The 21,160-nt window shown below is 43.4% G+C and overlaps 1 protein-coding gene across 2 annotated transcripts in view; it reads left to right on the top strand.

The window, feature by feature from the left end:
• The window catches only part of LOC126241446 (SREBP regulating gene protein), a 53,240-nt gene extending 32,382 nt beyond the window's left edge, over positions 1-20,858 (top strand). Inside the window, exons 4-5 of one of the 2 annotated variants that reach the window (XR_007545368.1) lie at positions 16,898-17,274; positions 20,240-20,858. Coding sequence is in view for 1 of the 2 variants with exons in the window: in XM_049948006.1 (XP_049803963.1) it covers positions 16,898-17,122 (225 nt within the window). In the remaining variant the exon portion in view is untranslated. The remainder of the gene's footprint in view (positions 1-16,897; positions 17,275-20,239) is intronic. The other variant, XM_049948006.1, reaches the window with a different exon arrangement.
• Positions 20,859-21,160: the final 302 nt, after the last annotated feature.

Raw genomic sequence — 21,160 nt, 5'->3', positions numbered from 1 at the left:
TATTTACCATCGTGACCTCTTGTTACAATCCGATGACGAGCTGAGAGCCGACTTGGAACGCCGTGGTGTACATTTTGTTCGTCGTGTACATAGAGGGCCCAAGACTAACAGGGTGGCCACCGGTGCCTTTATCTTGGCCTTCGAGGGTGATGTCTTGCCCGAGAAGGTCAAGGTAATGGTTTACCGTTGTGACATCAAGCCATACGTCCCTCCCCCGATGCGGTGCTTCCAGTGCTGGAAGTTTGGGCATATGTCCTCCCGTTGCCCATCCAGCGCTACATGTCCCGATTCTCCATGTGCGCCTCCGCCTGTATGTGTCAACTGTGGGGAGCACCACTCTCAATGCTCGCCGGATTGCCCCGTTCTTCATAAGAAGCGGAAGATAATGGAATTTAAGTCCCTGGACCGGCTTACTTATCGAGAGGCAAAACTGAAATTTGAAAGGTTGTATCCTGCTTCCCTTCGCCCATCTTATGCTGCAGCCAAGTTATCGTTGCCCTCGCGAGCGACGGTTGTCGCCTCATCTGTGCCGCCTTCAGTGGGCCCTCGGGGCTGTGCATCTCTGTCTGCCCCCCTTGTGTCTGGGGGCAAGCCTTCCTCTGTTGCCCCCTTAACGGTTGGGGGCAAACCCTCTTCTGTCGCTCCCCCCACACTTACTTCGGGGGGTGACATCTCCTCCAAAACCGGGGGGGGGCTCGATCCCTCCCCCTCCTTCTCCGCCGGCGTTGCCTCTGCCGGTTCCTCTCTCGCGGAAGGGGTCTCTCGGGGCTCTCCCTTCCTCCGTTTCTTCTCCTACCCAGCCGGATGTCAGCCAGTGGCTGAAGGTTCCGCCACCTGCTGGTCGTAGGGCTTCTGCGTCGTCGTCAGCCTCCGATGCTCCTTCAGAGAAGCTCTCCCAGCCCTCTCACCCTAAGGGCCGACGCGAGAAGAAGGAACGGAATGTGTCCAAGAAGAAGGACGTTCCGGCGGTTTCAGTACCGCCTGCTGTACATAGTCCTGGCTCCGGGGATGAGGTGGAGATCCTCGCCTCTGCCGCGGATCTCGCCCTCACGGAACCCTTGGGGGCCTTTCCTATGGACACAGCTGCCTCTCCCCCGGTGGCGGCAGTTGGCTCTGAGGCGCCGTCTGCCTCTTAGTCGCATTCACGCCCTCCCAGTCCCTTCCTGCTTCCATTCTCCAGTGGAACTGTGGCGGTTATTTCCGCCACCTGCCTGAGCTCCGGATGCTTCTGAGTGTTTCCCCTGTTCTCTGCATTGCTCTGCAGGAAACTTGCAGAACCGTGCTGCCTGTCACCGAGCATCAGGTGGAGTTTGCCTCTTTGTTCACCACTCTGTCTGTAGCTCGCCAGTACCCCTTCAGACGCCTTTAGAGGCAGTCGCTGCCAGGGTTGAGCTCTCGCCGGCTATTACTGTTTGCTCTGTTTACATTCCTCCAGATGGGGCACTCCCCCGCCATGTCTTGGCTGCGCTGCTGGCACAACTCCCGCCACCATTGCTGCTTCTGGGCGATTTCAATGCCCACAACCCTCTATGGGGTGGGACTGTCTCCGATGACCGCGGTCGGGCCGTGGAGCATTTGTTGGCTCAGCTCGACCTTAGCCTCTTGAATACCGGTGCTCCCACGCATTTCAGTGTGGCCCATGGCTCGTTCTCGGCCATCGATCTCTCTCTTTGCAGCCCCGGACTTGTCCCATCACTCCACTGGAGGGTGCATCCTGACCTGTGTGGTAGTGACCATTTTCTCATCTATTTGTCACTGCCCCAGTGTCATTCTTCTGGGCGCCTGCCCCGCTGGGCTCTCCACAGGGCTGACTGGCCAGCTTTTACTTCCGCTGCAACCATCGAGTCTCCCCCACAGGGTGACATTGACGAGGTGGTCCGTGTCTTCACTACGTCCATTATTTCGGCAGCCGAGGCTGCCATCCCCCGCTCTTCTGGACTCCCTCGGAGGAAGACTGTACCCTGGTGGTCGCCGGAGATTGCTGAGGCTATTCGCGACCGTAGGCGGGCTCTCCAGTGTCATAGGCGGCACCCGTCTCTGGAGACCCTCATCGTCTTTAAGAGGCTCCGTGCCTTGACCCGTCGTCTTATTGCACGGCGTAAGCAGGAGTGCTGGGAGAGGTACGTCTCATCCCTGGGCTCCCGTGTCTCCCCCTCGCTCGTGTGGTCCCGGATCCGGCGGATTTATGGATACCAGACCCCTATGGGTGTCCCTGGGATCTCCTTGGACGGCGCTGTCTGCACGGATGCTGCCGCCATTGCTGAACACCTTGCTGCGCACTTTGCTCAGAGCTCTGCGACTGCAACTTATCCCCCTGCCTTTCGCTCTCTCAAGGAGCGGGCCGAGCAGACGCCATTATCATTCCACATGCGTCGTTCTGAAAAATGCAATGCTCCTTTCAGCGAGAGGGAATTCCTCACTGCCCTCGCCGATTGCCCTGATACAGCACCAGGACTAGACTGCATCCACGCGCAGATGCTGAAGCATCTCTCCAGGGACTGCCAGCGACACATCCTCACCATCTTTAACCGCATCTGGAGCGAGGGCGTGTTCCTGTCGCAATGGTGAGAGGGTGTTATTGTCCCCATCTTGAAGCCCGGTGCGGACCCACTGGTGGTGGCAGCTATCGTCCCATTACCCTCACCAACGTTTTGTGCAAATTGCTCGAACGTATGGTGGGGCAGCGTTTGTGTTGGATCCTTGAGTCGCGCGGTCTCCTCGCTCCATCCCAGGGTGGCTTCCGTCGGGGCCGGTCTGCAGTGGACAATTTGGTGCGGCTGGAATCTGCTATCCGTACGGCCTTTGCCCGACGTCAGCATCTCGTTGCTGTATTTTTTGATCTGCGGAAGGCGTATGACAACACATGGAGGCATCACATCCTTGCTACGTTGCATGAGTGGGGTCTTCGTGGTCAGCTCCCGGCTTTTCTTCAAACCTTTTTATTGCGCCGCTCTTTCCTGGTGCAAGTGGGTGCCGCCTCTAGTTCATCTTATATACAGGAAAATGGGGTCCCGCAGGGCTCGGTGTTGAGCGTCTCGTTATTTCTAGTGGCCATTAATGGTCTGGCTGCAGCCGTGGGGTCGTCGGTGTCTCCTTCTTTGTATGCCGACGACTTCTGCATCTCATTTGGCTCCACGACTACGGGAGTCGCTGAACGCAGGCTGCAAGTAGCCGTTCGCAAGGCAGCATCATGGGCTCTGACTCATGGTTTTCAGTTCTCTGCAGCCAAGACTTGAGTTATGCACTTCTGCAGGCGTCGGACGGTCCACCCTCATCCTGAACTTTACCTCAACGGGCACCTGCTTGAAGTGGTGGACACTTGCCGCTTCTTAGGACTCGTGTTTGATGCCCGGCTCACATGGGTTCCTCATATTACTCAGCTGAAGCAAAAGTGCTGGCGGCACCTCAACGCCCTCCGCTGCCTCAGCCATACATCTTGGGGTGCGGATCGCTGCACGCTGTTGCGATTGTACAGAGCCCTTGTGCAGTCCAGGCTTGATTATGGGAGCCTGGCCTATGGGTCTGCATCACCCTCAGTGTTGAAGTTGTTAGACCCCATACACCACTGTGGGGTTCGGCTTGCAACTGGCGCTTTTCGTACGAGCCCCGTGGATAGTCTACTGGTGGAGGCCGGGGTTCCCCCACTGCGGATTCGCCGCCATAGACTGCTCGCCGACTATGCTGTCCACGTGCATTGCTCGCCAGGCCATCCCAATCGTCGCCTGCTTTTCCCTGTCACGGTCCTCCATCTGCCCGAACGGCGACCTCGGTCTGGGCTTTCCATAGCTGTCCGCGTCCAGTCCCTGCTGTCGGAACTGGGCTCCTTCCCTCTTCTGCCTCCCTTCCGGGTCCGTGCACCTACGCCTCCCTGGTGTTTGCCCCGGCCGTCCGTCCGTCTGGACTTGGCACAGGGACCCAAGGACTCGGTTCCGCCTGTGGCCCTGCGTCGCCGTTTTCTTGCGCTCCTCGCTTCATTTCCGGGCTGTGAGACTGTCTACACTGATGGTTCCCTGGTTGATGGTCGCACTGCCTACGCTTTTGCTCACGATGCCCATGTTGAACAGCGCTCCTTGCCGGCTGGCTGCAGTATTTTTACTGCAGAGCTGGTGGCCATATTGCGCGCTCTTGAGCATATGCGTTCCTGCTCAGGTACGTCCATCGTCATCTGTAGTGACTCCCTGAGTAGCCTCCAGGCCATCAACTGCTGCTATCCCTCTTCTCCTCTGGTGTCCTCTATTCGGGAGTCTGTTTCCACCATTACCCGCTCTGGAAGTTCGGTGGTCTTTGTTTGGATGCCAGGTCACGTTGGCATCCCAGGGAACGAACGTGTCGACAGGCTGGCCAAAGGGGCGATCGACGCCCCAGCTTTGGAGATCGGCCTCCCAGCTCGAGATCAGCAGTTGGTGTTGCGCCATAAGGTGCTTGGGATGTGGGCTGCTGAGTGGCGTGACCTGACATCCCCGAATAAACTGCGGGCTGTTAAGGAGACGACCGATGTGTGGCGCTCCTCCCTGCGGGCTTCTCGCAGGGACTCTGTAATCCTGTGTCGGCTCCGCATCGGCCATACCTACCTGACGCACGGCCATCTTTTGCGTCAGGAGGATCCCCCCCTGTGTCGGTGTGGGTCCCGGCTGACGGTCGCCCACATTTTATTGGAGTGTCGCCGACTGCGCACCCTCCGGCAGTCTTTTAATCTCCCGGGCACTTTGCCTTTGGTTTTATGTGACGATGCCTCCATGGCTGATGACGTTTTAAATTTTATCCGTGATAGTCCTTTTTATGGTTCTATTTAGGGAGGTCCTGCACCTTTCCCATTCTGTGTCTTTTGTCCTCGCGTCTCTCCAAATTTGTTGCTGTTTTGGTGTATAGTCTGATGGTTGACTCTTTCCCTTTTTTTGTCTCGCGGTCAGTCAACCAGTCTCCGGCCATCTTCTTTTCTTCTGTTTCTTTCTGTCTGGTGTTCATCTGTACTCTTCGTGTTTGTAGTGTTCGTTACCGCATTTGTGTTCTTGTAGGGCCTGGGGGGGGGGGGGGGAGTCTCCTTCCCCTTGGGGTTTTACCTGCTTCGTGCTTTTATGTCTCGCCTGTTTTTGGAATGGGGGACTGATGACCTTAGCTGTTTGGTCCCCCTTAAACATCCCAACAACCACCACCACCACCTGTTATAAGTTGCGCTAGGGACCGCATCTACCTTCTTTCGAAGTTAGCAGGCAACTACGCTGTTATGCGGCGGCTCGTTTCGGCCCATTCAACATCTGTCCTTCAAGTGCAACGAGCGAGTAATGGAGTTTATATTTCATACCTGCCACAGCAAATTTGTGTTCGTGGGGTCTCTATTATAATTCGAACGTTTGACTTACAATATATGTATTCGTTTCGGAATATCGTTTCTACGTCTTCCGTTAACTATACATGGTAAACATTATGAAGACAATTAATAACATTTGTGAAATACAACTTTGTTTGCGGAAAACATAATGATGTTCGACGTCGCCAGTTCTTCCACGACAAACGACTTTCAACAACTTATTATATGCATAATTGTTGCAACTGATTGCCGGGAATTATATATAATGTGTGTGTGTGTGTGTGTGTGTGTGTGTGTGTACATTTGAATTACAAAAAGACATAATAAAAAAATTTGTATGGCGCGAGACTTGATCCGGCGACCTTTGGATTACGAACCCGAGCGCTCACCGCTGCGCCACGACGCTGTAGAAAATTATTAATCGTAGAGCGTATTTCACCACAGCGGTTTCTTTTAACTGTCGATTTTCTCGACAACGGCTGAGAAGTGCATTTTGGTGCTTTGCCACATTACACCTCTGGCCATGAACTTTTATTATGTGCAGTATAAATTGAATCTGAATTTCACAATTGGCGGCCTCCCCTTGTGAGTATGACTTAAGCATTCATCACCGTAGGCTTCCTGCATCATTTGATACGTGTGTGTAAAGGTTTTCTTGAGTTTCGTGCTCATGGACTGTGCGGCTGATCCTGGCGGAGGTTCGAATCCTCCCTCGGGCATGGGTGTGAGTGTTTGTCCTTAGGATAATTTAGGTTAAGTAGTGTGAAAGCTTAGGGACTGATGACCTTAGCAGTTGAGTTCCATAAGATTTCACACACATTTAAACCTTCTTCTTCTTTTTTTTTTTTTTTTTTTTTTTTTTTTTTAAATTCACAAACTGTGTGACATAACATTATGCTCAATATAGCGCTGAACAATAAGTAATAGACATACAATGATAAAACATCTGGCAGTTACACATTAAACACAGGAATGTGCAGGGATGCCAACTGCATTTTGTTCCAATGCACCATTGGCGTGCAATTACAAATGTTCTGGAATTTTTTGAACAGATCTCATACATCTTAAAAACTGATAGAAAAATTAAAATTTTAGGTCTTGAAAGGCCAAGGAAATAGAAGCATATCTTAACAAAGAAAACACTGTCACATTAACTAAAGTTATCACAGGAATAAGACTAAATTCAGAGTTGGCAAACATTAAATCTGGCATTTTACAAGATCTACTGCTTGTCCTGCTCCTATCTTTATCCTAAATAACTGATTTACAGGGTGCTTTCGAGGACTCTCAAAAAACTGTGATGTGTACTTACAAGACTAGTATCCTGATCAACAACACAAACAAATTCATATTAGACACAGCCTGGACAATAATAGAACAGGCTTACAACAGATTCACAGCAACAGCTTTATCATTAATTTTACAGACACATGCAAATGAGACTCCATATGTGAAGTTCCATACCTACTTAGTACTATCATACAACATAGTCTACTGGGGCAATGTTCCTAAGCCGAAAGAAGTATTTATTCTACGGAATCCTACAGTAAGAATGTTATCTAAATTTGATAGCTGAACACCATGCAGCCATTTATTCAGAGACCTAGGGGTGCTAACACTAATAAGATAAAACAGTTATTCCCTAATGGTATTTGAGTTAATAACAAATGTGAATTTAGGATAACTGTGAAATTTAGTACCAGAGTAACAGAAGTAAAAATATTTTCCACAGAGACTATGCATTCCCATCTAGGTGTCAGAATGGAGTTCTATGTTCTGATTTAAAAGCCTATGTGATTGGTAGTAGGCAACAGCCAGGAAACTGAAAAATCTCCATGTGCTGAAAAACAAAGTAAAACAATGCCATATTGGCCACCTTTGTATAATTTATCATAAAATGATGATGATGCAATATTCTTTTCGACATGCAAGTGTGTCCAAAGGAACAGTGCATTGTAATTCTTAACAAAAAAGGCACTGTAATGTCATTTTTATCTGCTGATACTGGCCAAGTATTTATACATATAAAAGCAGGATACATAAAAAAGTGTGTTCACACTTTGAAGTAAAATGTAAAATTTATTTTTGTTTTTGGACATGTACTTTCCACTTAAAGTAAGAATTCCAGTTGCAGGTTAAAGTAAATGTTCATATTGTTGACCTTCAGTATCAATATATTCCATAGTATGCATCACAACAAATTCACCAAAGTGTCCAATGGGACTTCTGCACACACCATTTGAATTGTATCCTAAATTCTTCACATTATATAGTGTATGACTGTGTACTTTCTCTTTTTCTGTGTCTCTCAACAAAAAATTGAGCTGTTTGAAGTTTGGGAAGCATATAGGAAACTCAGTTGGCCCCCTGCATCCTATTAACTTGTGTGGTACATTTTCATCCAGATATACTCCCACTCCCTGTGGTGGGATGCCATATTATTGGAATAAAATCTGTCATCGCCGTACCCCAAATGGATTCAGAAATGTACTGCCAGGACTGTAAAAGATAGGTATAGCACCTATGGATGTAACAGAAATACTCAGGGAACTTAAATGGGAATCCATCGATGAAAGACAGTGTAGTTGTCACAAATCCTGTTGGATAAATCTAGAGAATTTGTATTTCAATAAGATGGTGCAACCATTATTCTGCCACCTTCCTATATCTCATATAAGCATCATGAGAATAAAATAAGAGAGATTAGGGCATATGGACTCAGTTTTCCCTTGTGATGCAAATGGAATAGAAAAAAAAGGAGGTAATGTTGTTATGATGTACTCCATGCCATGCACAGTACAGTGGCATGCATGTTATATATGGAGGTGTTCATAGCTTCAAAATGGAAAGGGTCAGTGAGTGTTTTTGGAGACTAACTGCACCATACATTCACAGCCGTAAAATTCAAAATCTTTTCAGCAGTAATACGATATTGTTTTCAGCTCAGTATATGTATTTATGCCAATGAAAATTCCATTAAGTTTGAAATATGCTTCATCTGACCAAACAATGCTACAAATAAATACTGGTTCATGTGTGACCATCCCCTGATCCCAATCACAAAATACTATATTATCCTATGATCATGTTGTCATCATTTAGCTGTCACAGCAGCTTCAGGATTAAGTTATGCATTTACTTCTTCATCTCCATCTAAAACTGCATCTGTACTATGCAAACCACTTAGAAGTTCACCATAGAGGGTACGACCCATTGCACTTTTTCCCATTCCGATTGATTAAACGCCTCGTGTGTGTGCTGTAATTATTCTAATTTTGTCTTTGCAATCCCTATGGGAGCAATACTGAGGGTGTTGTAATATATTCCTAGATTCATCACTGAAAGTTAGTTCTAAACATTTTCCAAGTAGATTTTCACAGTATAGTTTGCATCTCTCTTCAAACATCTTGCAGGTTCATTTCTTTCAGAATCTTTGTGACACACACCCATGGGTCAAACAGACCTGTGACCATTCATGCTTCCCTTCTTTGTATTCATTCAGTATTCCCTGATAGTTCTGTTTGGTGTGGGTTACACACACATGAGCAATATTCTAAGTTGGGTCGAAACAGTGTTTTCTATGCACTCTCCTCTGTAGACTAGTTGAATTTTCCTAGTATTCTTCTAAGAATCACAGTATGCCACCAGCTTTACCTACGACTGAGACTATATGATTGTTCCATTTCATAACCCCACAAAGCTTTACAGTGAGGTATTTGTATGAGTTGAATCCAACTGTGACTCCATTACACTGATAACCTCACAGTTGAACATTCGTAAACTTTTTCCTCCTGTGATTCATTGATGTTATATATTTCTTCTTATTGACAAGTGCACAATTTTACTTTGCTTAACATTTAAAGCAAGTTCTCATTCTTTACACTATTTGAAATCTTATCAAGCTCTGACTGAATATTTGTGTAGCTTCTTTCACACAATCATTATGGATAACTTTGCCATCTGCAAAAAGGTTGAGGTTACTGTTGATATTGTCTGTGAGGTCATTAATATACAACATGAACAGCTAGTGTGGGACCCTAGCACACTTCAGCGGGGCACACTTGAACTTGTGGTGACAAATTACAGTGACAGTAGTCCAGAGATGATAGTTGAGATGGCTGAGAAGTTCACCACCATTGTTGATTCTTTGTAAATTACTGGTTGTCATAGTTTAGTGTTTATCAGATTTGGTTTTTGGGTTTGACATGAACCATCTTCCAACAAATATTTGATTACTACAGACGGCTCACGATAATTTGTCGCTATCAGAACTGGGGGAAAAAATCGGACGCAATCTCCCAGTTCTCACCAGTGGCTACAACATCAAGGAAATGTGCCACAGTTAAGAGGGCATTGGAGGATGGATCTCAAGAGAACAACACAGGAGAGAGGAAGGTGGAAGCCATATAGAACTCATCGCTAGTTGACGTTCAAGGCAGACATGGTTTCCTCAACAGTATGACCACATGCCATGTTCGAGAAGGGAAGATTGGGTAGCGTGGTGCTGGTATCACAGGAAGTTCAGTTTACGGGCTAGGAAGTGTGGACAGACATGTGGGTACCCAAATGCCAAGAGCAGCTGTGAAGGTACATTATTGATCACCAGCAACAATTTTATTACCCCACAAACCCCAGTGAGAGACAGGAGCAACACAACATGACTGTAATATGAAGTGCTAATCAACAAACCAGCAATATCAAAGATGCATATTTTTGTCATGGACACCTTGAATGGTAAAGAATACTTTGTCGACAGCAGATCAGATATTAGCATTCTGCCCCAACAGTGCATTGCGATGATGCACCCCAAGCAAATGTTTACGCCGAAAGCAGTGATTGAGACAATGCTATGGACGTCTGGAAAACTTGAATGTCAGTGACACTGAGTCCAAAGATTCAGGGAACATGGAATTTCATCCCCAGGGGGATAGACTTCCTAGGACATCCACTAACTAATTGATATACATCAAGTTACTAATTAATATAAATAGTCAACAACTAATTACTAGCAACTTCTCACACAAGATTCCTGCCATTAAACTGGTGGAATTTCAAACAACAACAAGCATAGCTAAGGATGATGACCCATTTCAACAGATAATGCACTACCCGGAGTTAAACATGACGGAAGCAGAGTCAGCGTGCAACGATGCAGTACATCAGAACTGTACCTGGTCTGCCAATCTACGCCTGGGCCTGCTGTCTAGCACCAGAGAAGTGTGCAGCAGCCAAACAACACTTCGATAGATGGTTAGACATAGGGATTGTACGTCATTCAGACAGCTCCTTGGCATCACCTCTACATCTGCTGAGTAAGAAAGATGGTACCTTAGGACCTTGTGATGATTTCAGGGTGTTTAACACCTGAACAGTTGGACAGTGCTAGACCATTAATGCAAACCCAAACATTCAAGACTTTACAGGTACATTACATGGGTCAACATTATTCAGTGCCACAGATTGTGATAAGACGTACCCCTGGATCCAGAGGGCTCCCCGTGATATTCCAAAAACATAACACCTTTCCAGCTCTCTGAATTTCAGTTTATGCCGTTTGGGTTATGGAATGCTGCACAAATATGGAGTGATTCATAGATGAGGTCTTACATGGATTAAATTTTTTGTAGCCTATATTGATTATATTTCTGGTGATTTCACAAGGCAGGGAAAAACACAAGAGACACTCATGACAATTATTGAGTCACTTACAAAAATTTGGCATGCTTTTAAACCTTGATAAATGTACATTAGGAAAAAGGAAGATCAAATTTCTGGGGTACGAGGTAACAGTAGAAGGTATAAAGCCTCTTCCAGAGCATGTACCGGGTGATTAAAAAGTCAGTATAAATTTGAAAACTGAATAAATCACGGAATAATGTAGATAGAGAAGTACAAATTGACACACATGCTTGGAATGACATGGGGTTTTATTAGAACCAAAAAAAATACAAAAGTTCAAAAAAGTCCAACAGATGGCGCTTCATCTGATCAGAATAGCAGTAATTAGCATAAAAAAAATAAGACAAAGCAAAGATGATGTTCTTTACAGGAAATGCTCAATATGTCCACCATCATTCCTCAACAATAGCTTAGTCGAGGAATAATGTTGTGAACAGCACTGTAAAGCATGTCCGGAGTTATGGTGAAGCATTGGCATCGGATGTTGTCTTTCAGCATCCCTAGAGATGTCGATCGATCACGATACACTTGCGACTTCAGGTAACCCCAAAGCCAATAATCGCACGGACTGAGGTCTGGGGACCTGGGAGGCCAGTGGCGGCTGAGCACACGATTATCACCAAACGACGCGTGCAAGAGATCTTTCACGCGCCATCTGTCGGACATTTTGTGAACTTTTGTTTGTTTCTGGTTCTAATAGAACCCCATGTCATTCCTAGCACGTGTGTCAATTTTTACCTCTCCGTCTACATTATTCCGTGGTTTATTAAGTTTTCAAATTTATACTGACTTTTTGATCACCCTGTACATGCAATAGTACATATGCACCAATCAGAAACATTGCAAGAGTTATGTTGTTTCTTGGAACTGATAAATTTTTACAGATGTCACTTAAGGATTCTTTGGTGTCGGCTGCTTATGTCATCCAAGTCATACTGCAGAAGTAGTTCTAAGGTTGACACATGCTAGACCGCCGTTGGTGCAGAAGTGCAGCAACGGACAGCAGGGATATGGCAGCTATTGGCATTCTATTCAAGAAAGCTCATGCCACCTCAAACTCTGTGGCCAGCTGTCAATAGGGAGTTTTTGGCAATGTGTGAAGCAGTAAAATATTTCCGTGCAGATTTAGAGGCAAGACCCTTCTCTGTTTATACAGACCACCATCCGATAGCCAATGCCTTTGAGAGGATTCACCAAGAGAGTTCCCCACATCACATCAGACATTTAGAATTCATAGGACAATTTACAACGGACATACGTCACATCAGTGGTTATAACATTGTGACATACTGTCTATCAACAGAGTGTACAGCGATTCAAGGAATTTCATGGTCAGCTATTGTGTTGGCACAAAAAATGGACAAAGAAATGCAGAGATTAAAAGACGACAAAAATTCGAGTTATGAATTGAAAGAAATTTGTGCGCTGGCCACACAAACAACATTGCAGTGCGACAGTTCGTGGTCAGATTCGCCCCTACATTCCTGAACAATGCTGTAAGACTATATTTCACATGGTTCACGACCTCTCACATCCAGGAATTCAAGTGTCGGCACATGCAGTTACTCAGTGTTTTACTTGGTCAAAAGCAGACAAGAATTTTTGACAGCTGGCAAGAGAATGTTTATAATGTCAACAATCTAAGGTCTGATGGCACAAGAAGGCCATGGGTACTGGCTGTGGTATCTAGCAAGACACCTCGATCAACAACAGGACAGTGCAGCAGAGTGTTCTCCTGAGCTGGATGTCACAGTTAACCTACATGTCCAGAGGTTCCAGGTGCACCACGGTTCCAGAACATTTTTACAGTTGGAATAGAAGAAACAGCAGCCATATTCTCCAGAGTGTTGCCTCATATTGGTACCTGCATGCCCCACATTCAAAAAGGGGGAGCTACTGCAGCAAAGTATTACAGTGACAGTAGTCCAGAGATGATAGTTGATGTGGCTGAGAAGTTCCAGCTGTTGTTTATTCTTTGTAAATTACTGCTGGTAACATTGTTAGGCAAATAAGTAGAATGATGAAACTTCCTGGCAGATTAAAACTGTGTGCCAGACCGAGACTCGAACGTAGGACCTTTGCCTTTTGCGGGCAAGTGCTTTACCAACTGAGCATGACCCAAGACCCGTCTCCACAGTTTTACTTTCAGCGGTACCTTGTCTCCCTTTCAAACTTCACAGTTCTGGCACACAGTTTCAATCTGCCAGACAATTTCATATCAGAGCACACACTGCTGCAGAGTGAAAATTTCATTCTGGAAAGTAGATGTCTTGGCTTTATTTCACTCCTTAGAAGGTGTCTGTGTTTTTTCAGTGCTCATAGTAATTTATCATATAGCTTATCTTGCTGTTTGTAATGACGTCAGTTTGTGCTACTTTTCTGATATGGTTATTCATCATCATCACCATCAGTTTTCCACTCCAATTGTCCAGTTGGGGTTTATGGGTGCTCTCCACCTGTGTCTGTCCATGCACCATTCTTCTCTAAGGACTGTATCCACACTGCACTTGTGTTCCAATGTCCTTCACCTGATCCAGCCATCTCTTCCTTGATCATCTACCAATTGCATCTACACTATGTGATCAAAAGTATCTGGACACCTGCAAAAACATGTTTTTCATACTAGGTGCATTGTGCTGCCACCTAGTGCCAGGTACTCCATATTAGCGACCTCAGTAGTTATTAGACATCGTGAAAGAGCAGAATGGGGGATCTCTGTAGCACTCACGGACTTTGAACGTGGTCAGGTGATTGGGTGTCACTTGTGTCATATGTCTGTACGCGAGATTTCCACACTCCTAAACATCCCTACGTCCACTGTTTCCAATCTGATAGTGACGTGAAAATGTGAAGGGACCTGTAGAGCGTACAGGCCTACCTCATTTGTTTACTGAAATAAACCACCGACAATTGAAGAGGGTCGTAATGTGTAATAGGCAGACATCTATAGCATGTGTAGTGCCAAGAGTAAAATTCAGAGGCGGTGGTGTTATGGTGTGGTTGTGTTTTTCATGGAGGGGGCTTGCACCTCTTGTTGTTTTGTGTGGCACTATCACAACACAGGCCTACATTGGTGTTTTAAGCACCTTCTTTCTTCCCACTGATGAAGAGCAATTCGAGGATGGCAATTGCATCTTTCAACACGATCGAGCGCCTGTTCATAATGCACAGCATGGGGTGGAGTGGTTACACGACAGTAACATCCCTGTAATGGACTGGCCTGGACAGAGTCCTGATCTGAATCCTATAGAACACTTTGGGATGTTTTGGAATGCCGACTTAATGCCAGGCCTCACCGACCGACATCAATACCTCTCCTCAGCACTCTATGAAGAATGGGCTGCCATTCCCCAAGAGACCTTCCAGCACGTGATTGAATGTATGGTTGCAAGAGTGGAAGCTGTCATCAAGGCTATGGGTGGGCCAGCACCATATTGAATTTCAACATTACCGATGGGGGCCGCCACAAACTTGTAAGTCATTTTCAGCCAGGTATCCAGATACTTTTGATAACATAGTGTATATGTGGCTCCTTTTTTTTTTTTTAACTTGTTCTCTCCAGCTTCTTCCATTATTTTTTTCATTTCTTGTCCTGTCGTCCCTAGTTTTTTGGACTACACTCTACCAGGACTTCATTTATGTGGCTTGCAGTATGTTTTTGTCTTGTTTAGTTATTGTCCAAGTTTTTAGGCCATAAGTTATGACTTTCATCATTTCACTTCACCTTTTCATACTAACTTCAGGCTTTAATCTCTATCTTACAATTTTCTAATTTTCACAGAATATTCAAACTTGTAATACTCCGCATTCCAGTTTGCTCAGTTGATCCTCACCAGCCCCCATCTGAAGACTAGAATGGGGAATTTGACCTTGGGAGATAGTGTTGTCGTTTTTTGGGCAAAGGTACGGGCCAGAGTGAGATTATACAGTGAAAGCCCGCATTTACACTTTTCAAGGCACTTAAAAAAAAAAGTGTAAAATATGGGAAAATGTAAAATGAGCTGTAAAAGTTACATGTAGGATATCCCCTTGCTTTATATATGATATATATACATATAGGCTATAAAATGCTTGTCGGGGGCTTATTTATTATGTAATACAAATCGGTGATGTAACTGGAACTGATAAGTCTGGGAAGTAGAAACGTTTGATTCATTTTCATACATCATGCTCAACGTTTTTGGAAAGCATGCAAACAATGAAACACTGTATCAGTTACGTATTTTTTCATGTGTAGCACATTATGCTTCGAGAATTTTTCCTCTAACATTTACAAAGTAATCGGGTTAGTGTTTGCGTATGTGGTGTTCTTTGTCTCTTGCACTTTTGTCATCTTTTTGAGTTTATAAGGTACTGTGCTTCCTCAGTTATGTAGAAAACCACACACATGCAAACTATAACTCACATTGTTTGTTTGCGTAACACCACAAAAAATACATACATAAATACAGCACTTGACAATGAGAGTAAATTCTTGAAATATGATTTGCTCATCACAAAATATTGTAATTGACACTGCTTAAACCGAAAACATTTGAGCAACACAGAGTGAGTGAACATGTCAACTAGCGCTACAAGTGGCCAAACGGTGAAACACGCTAAATATGGTTCGACAGAGGTGTCAACACGATCGCAACAATGATGAAACTGAGCATGTGCAGTAGACACAGTTTGGAAATGGTTGCGGTTGCTGTGTGTGCGCGAAATCTTATGGGACTTAACTGCTTAGGTCATCAGTCCCTTAGCTTACGCACTACTTAACCTAAATTATCCTAAGGACAAACACACACACCCATGCCTGAGGGAGGACTCGAACCTCTCGCCGGGACCAGCTGCACAGTCGTTGCGGTTGGTCATTATATCTTTATTCAAATGAAAATAGTTACTCCCATCAGGCACCATGCCGAGTAGAGATCAGCGGCGGCAGGAGATAGGACACGAATTGCTCCCACTTTTACACTTTTACTGGTTCAAATCTGCTGAGTAGGGTGCTCTGGTGTTAAGAAATTTAACCACATAATGTTTGTAAACACTACTTGACAGCCAACATCATTCCAGTGTCATTTTACGTCAGATTTTTCCCCACAAACATTTTTTCATAAAGCATAAACCGCGGGAAAATTATAAATATATTGACACAAAGTCGGGTGGGAATTAACATTGTGGACCTAAGAAATTTGACAAGAGTGATAAAAAAATGTCATAAAAGGAGGGAAAAAATTTATTTCAGGAACGGAAAAGTGGGGTTATATTTCATGTCAGTAGACTTTACACCCCATGAACAAACATCTTATGTCTGTAATTCAGTTGTTGTCATAGCCTTTCGCATCCCAATAGCCGTCTTCAGGTGTAGAGTACCACCCCAAGGTAGCAGGGTGTTCCGAACTGAAATCACCTCTTTCATTTTTTTTAAATTAATTTTTTTAATGGCCATTGTGGAAATGAGGGTGCCATCATATGACTTTTATCTAAAGCTTTGGCATTGGTGGATATGAAATACAAGATCCTGAGATTCGTAATCGAAGATGGTACCTCCTAGACTACAGTTGCATAATTTGTGACATAGTCATACAGGAGGCCTGCAACCATTGTGTGCACTCTGAGCGTGTCTTACATCTCTTTTTTATTGATCTGTTGATTTTAGTGACCTAATAAAGCAGTGATGCGAGAGATGCTCGGAATAGACTACAGTGGCCACCATTCTGACTGCACAGTTTAATAATTTGAGTTCACTATTATTTGATATGGTAAATGATTTTATTTGTTGTGCACTATGTTGTATTCTGTAAAATTACTGATGTTTACACATTGAGCCTAGCACAAAAGCCAAGGCCATATAATCCCTTGTTATTTTTAAACTGTGACAAACTATTTATTGATGATCATTTTATTTTTTCCTTTCTATTACAGAAAAATGTTTTGCAGAATGTCTTGGGAAAAGCATCAGAAACTTTCAATGTGCTATTCGCCTCTGTCACAGACCATTTTGAGCTTTGTCTAGCGAAATGTCGAACTAGCTCTCAGAGTGTGCAGCACGAGAATTCTTACCGTGATCCACGTGCGAAACACTGCTACGGTGAGACACCCGCTGCTCCAGCAGGACCAGCTGGTGAAGGTGGCACTGCACCATCATGAGACTGTCAGAGCAGTGTGAGTGCATCCCTTTAATATGTGTGTGGGCTCAGTGAATGACTCGGTGCTCGTGTTGTCTTTTCCCTGGTGAGTGCTCTGGACTGACCCCTAATGACTACAGGGAAAAAAGAAACTATCCTGCTGTTCATTGAAAGGTGAGATGAAATCAACATTGTCAAACTTCTTTTATCCATGTTAAAATTATTCCCAAATTAATGTTTAGTTTTTGACCTTGTTTCTTTCTGTAAAGAATTCTTTTGCAGATTGTAAGAAAGGAGGCATAATATCAGTGTGGGTCAGTGTAAGTTCAGTTGCTGTCTGATTAAATTAGGTTGCATTGAAAGGAAAATTCATTTGAGATAACTGTAAAATTACAAGGAGACAGAATGGCTGGAAAATGCTTTGCTCCCTTTCATGAGGCAAAGCAAAATTACTAAATACTGCAAACACATATAAAAAAAAATGTACACCTCCGTCTAAGAATTTGTAAGTTGAAGTGTGATAAGTTGTGGAAAGTTTCAAGGAGGGCCTGTGCCTGGGCCAAATCACTCAGACTGCAGTTTGAGAGGGACTCATCTGTTATGCGGACAAGGAGAGACAAAAATCAACAGGGAGATGTAAGAGAGAATAGGAATCAAAGATCACATATTGGTAAGCACTGTGCTAGCTTTTGTCCAGATATGATAGAAGGATTGAGTGAGCAGTATAATGAATGGAAGAGAAATAAATAATGTAATCGAGACCAGGAGGACAGTAGAAAAGGTGGTGAGGAAAATCAAAAAGGAGAAGGGGAGTGAAGATGATGGTAAAAAAATGATAAAAGTAATAGAGCAAATAATTAAAGAAATATAGAGCAAATAATTAAGGAAATAATAAGATCCAAACTATGAAAATAAAACAAAAAAGAGAGAAAAAAGGGGGAGAGGTGTTATTAATAGAAGCTAGATTGAAGGGTGGGTTTGGGGGGGGGGGGGATATGTTTGGAGAGCACGTTCCCATCACTGGAGTTCAGGTAAGTTAATGCTGGGTGGTCCCTGTAAAGTAGCAGGCATTCGTGTCCCTTGGGTCACACTGTAGAATGGGCTCAGTAAGTTGATAATTTGTGTTCATGAGGTGGCCAGTTTTTCTATGTCTATTCATGCACTCGACCATTTCATGACCATAACTTTCAAATTACAGATGACAGTGGTGAAGGGATGTACTACATGTTGGCAGGCGTCAGGCCATGTACTTTTGTATTTGCTGGTTGAAAGGGCATTGCAAAAAGAAACAAAAATGTGTATTTCGAATAATTTGCTGAGAGGGTAATGGTGGTGGTTATTTTGGTGACAGCAGTAGAAAACAGAAGAGATTGTCTTGCATATATTGACACTGTAATTACTTGTTTAAAGTTAGTGGAAATTAAAAGAGGTTACACACAGTAGATGTTGTGAATCTAACAACTTAACTCCATACAACTAATGCAAGTACATTTTATAAGATCAAAACATGAGTCTATTTATATACAGTATGAGGCTTGAGTTTCCCCCAGCATATAAAAGGTGTGAAAGAATTTATGGGAATCCATCCGAAAGATGTCCTCGACAACTGCTAGTATTTTTGACAGGTGTGTGCCATGTCATTTTCAATGTAGAAGTCATCATCCTGTAAACTGTTTGAATATTTGCTCATATTTTATTAGAAAAATCAGTCAACTGTCTGTGAAAGCAATTTATTAGAATTATTATGTATTTTAGACAGCTTCATCTTCAGATTTCTAGAACTGCTGTAATGAAATAATAAATTACTGTTTGTTAGTTTGGTTCTTGTACTCATTCATTTTCCCAGGGTGTTCTACTTCTGGTGAACATTTTTTTTCCATTGTTTGCAACACAGCTCTAATCTTAATTTATGCTATTGAGAGAAACATAATAATCTAGGCATTCCAGAGATCCATGCCAGTATTTCTTAGTCAGGTACACTTATAAATAGAGAGACAATATTAATCTGATCCATGAGATCCAACAGTTCGTCCTTTCTACAGCCAACTGGTATGGAAATATTCTCCATATCAGATTTTGAGTAATATCGTTTCTCTGGAGGCAACTGTTGGTGACACGAGTAGAGTTGATGAGCGGATCTGATTAAGTGATGAGTAAGTCAGAGTTTTGAAGTGGTGGTGTGCCCCCTCCAACCATCTCTGGTGCTGTCATAGGAGATGATGTACAATTGGAGCCTGTCTGGAGCAAATAGAGCAGGTGGTTATTTAACAAGAGCATAGCCAGTCAGTAGATGCAGAGTTACTGGGTAGTGCACTCTGAGTGGGCATCAATAAATAAAAGTAAAAATGTTCACTTTCATGTAATGGAAGACACAGTGAACTTTCGCAATGTGCTGTAGTACATTTTACAGGCCACACAGAGCAGCAGTTTCTCTGAAAGTACTACTACATTTGTAATCACAAAACATACTATGTTCTGTTTAGGTACAGCCAAGCAGCTTGGCACAGTGGCTCTGTTAGGTGCCATGCTTCAGATCCAGAGGGCTAGGGTTCAATCCAAAGTTGATCATAGATTTTTTTTCTGTCACTTATTGCATCTTTCACTTCTGGTAATAATTTGTTAGTGTGAAAAATGCCAAGTTACCCCATGGTACAAAGTCCATATCTGTCTCTCTCCATCATCATCATCTAATTTATGTCTGTGGCTTCTGTGTCTCCTTCCTTTATCCCTAACTTTTCTCTCTTCTCTTAAACCCCATGCTTTCTAACTTCAGCCATTGCTGACATTTTGTTGCCGTCATCACTTTTGTCCCATTTTGCAGTTTAGCATGGGAATCTAAGCAATTTTCACTTATTGTATTTCTCCCATCTCATTCTTTTCTTGTGTCAAAGAACAAGTCTATAATTTTCCAAAAGCTTGAAATTTTCTCTCTTTTTTTTTGTGTGTTACTTTTCTATCAGTTTGCTGTTGTCTGGTAAGTAGTTATTATTTAAATAATTAATAGTTTGAGCTGTTATTTTTTACATTAAAAGAACATTTTTCACCAGTGAAGAGCTCTTAACACATGGATTATAAATATCAAATTTATATATTTGGATAAGGAAGGCAGAAACTAATAAAACATAATTTTCTTCTTTAGGTTTTGGCGGTGCTCGTTGTGAGAAGATATTCGTAATTGTTACTGGTATTGTAGTCATTACAGAAGAGTTGTGATTCCTGTATCACCGACATTGTGATACATCAGTGTGATAACCACTATATTACATGAAACTCTGCAGTTTCACCCTAGCACTTGTCATTTCCCATTAACTGTGATTGTATTGTTTTGCAAAAGTCATCTCGTACGTTGCAAAGCTGCGTAATATAATGATTTTTGTATACTTAGGGTTTTAGCAGTATATTTGGAATTGTGGTATGTTCAAGTTGGCATGTGATTGGAAGTTGTTGTCGAATGTGGTAAGAACTGTGCTCCTTTTAGACTCAAATTTGACTAAGTCATAAAATATGCAATTTGTTTTATATATGCTGTTTATTTATGACAGCTGTTAGATTTTGATGTAATGACATGACAGTATTTTATTTTATTGAAACAGATTATATTCTATTAATAAGTTTCAAGCATATATCAGAATGTTTTTGTTCAGAATTGGGCGTTCCTTTAATCTGCTGGTGCTTAATAGAAAATTTCTGTATGAAATTAACTATGTATGTTTTCAGTCCTTTGTGTAATCATAGAAAAAAATAATTTAAAGTTTTAATACCTTGTTTGCTTACTATAAATACCTCACATGGGAGCCTATTATCTAATTGAGGTGTGTAACCTATATACCAGATCATAACTTATCTCCATTGTCACATTGGATGTTTCACACAATAACATATGAGGGTTGTGCAGAAAGTAATACACTGCATTTTTTCTTCAACAGTTCTGTATTGAACATAGTGAGAATTACACACACGAAAGAATGGTGTTTTATCTACACACCCTATTTTTTTCACTTAATCTCCAACCTGTTATATGGCCTTCCTCCAGTACGAAACACAGGCGTGTATTCCCTGT

The sequence above is a fragment of the Schistocerca nitens genome, chromosome 1, assembly GCF_023898315.1.
Source record: "Schistocerca nitens isolate TAMUIC-IGC-003100 chromosome 1, iqSchNite1.1, whole genome shotgun sequence".
NCBI classification, from domain to species: domain Eukaryota; kingdom Metazoa; phylum Arthropoda; class Insecta; order Orthoptera; family Acrididae; genus Schistocerca; species Schistocerca nitens.
This window is presented reverse-complemented; position numbering and strand designations above follow the sequence as displayed.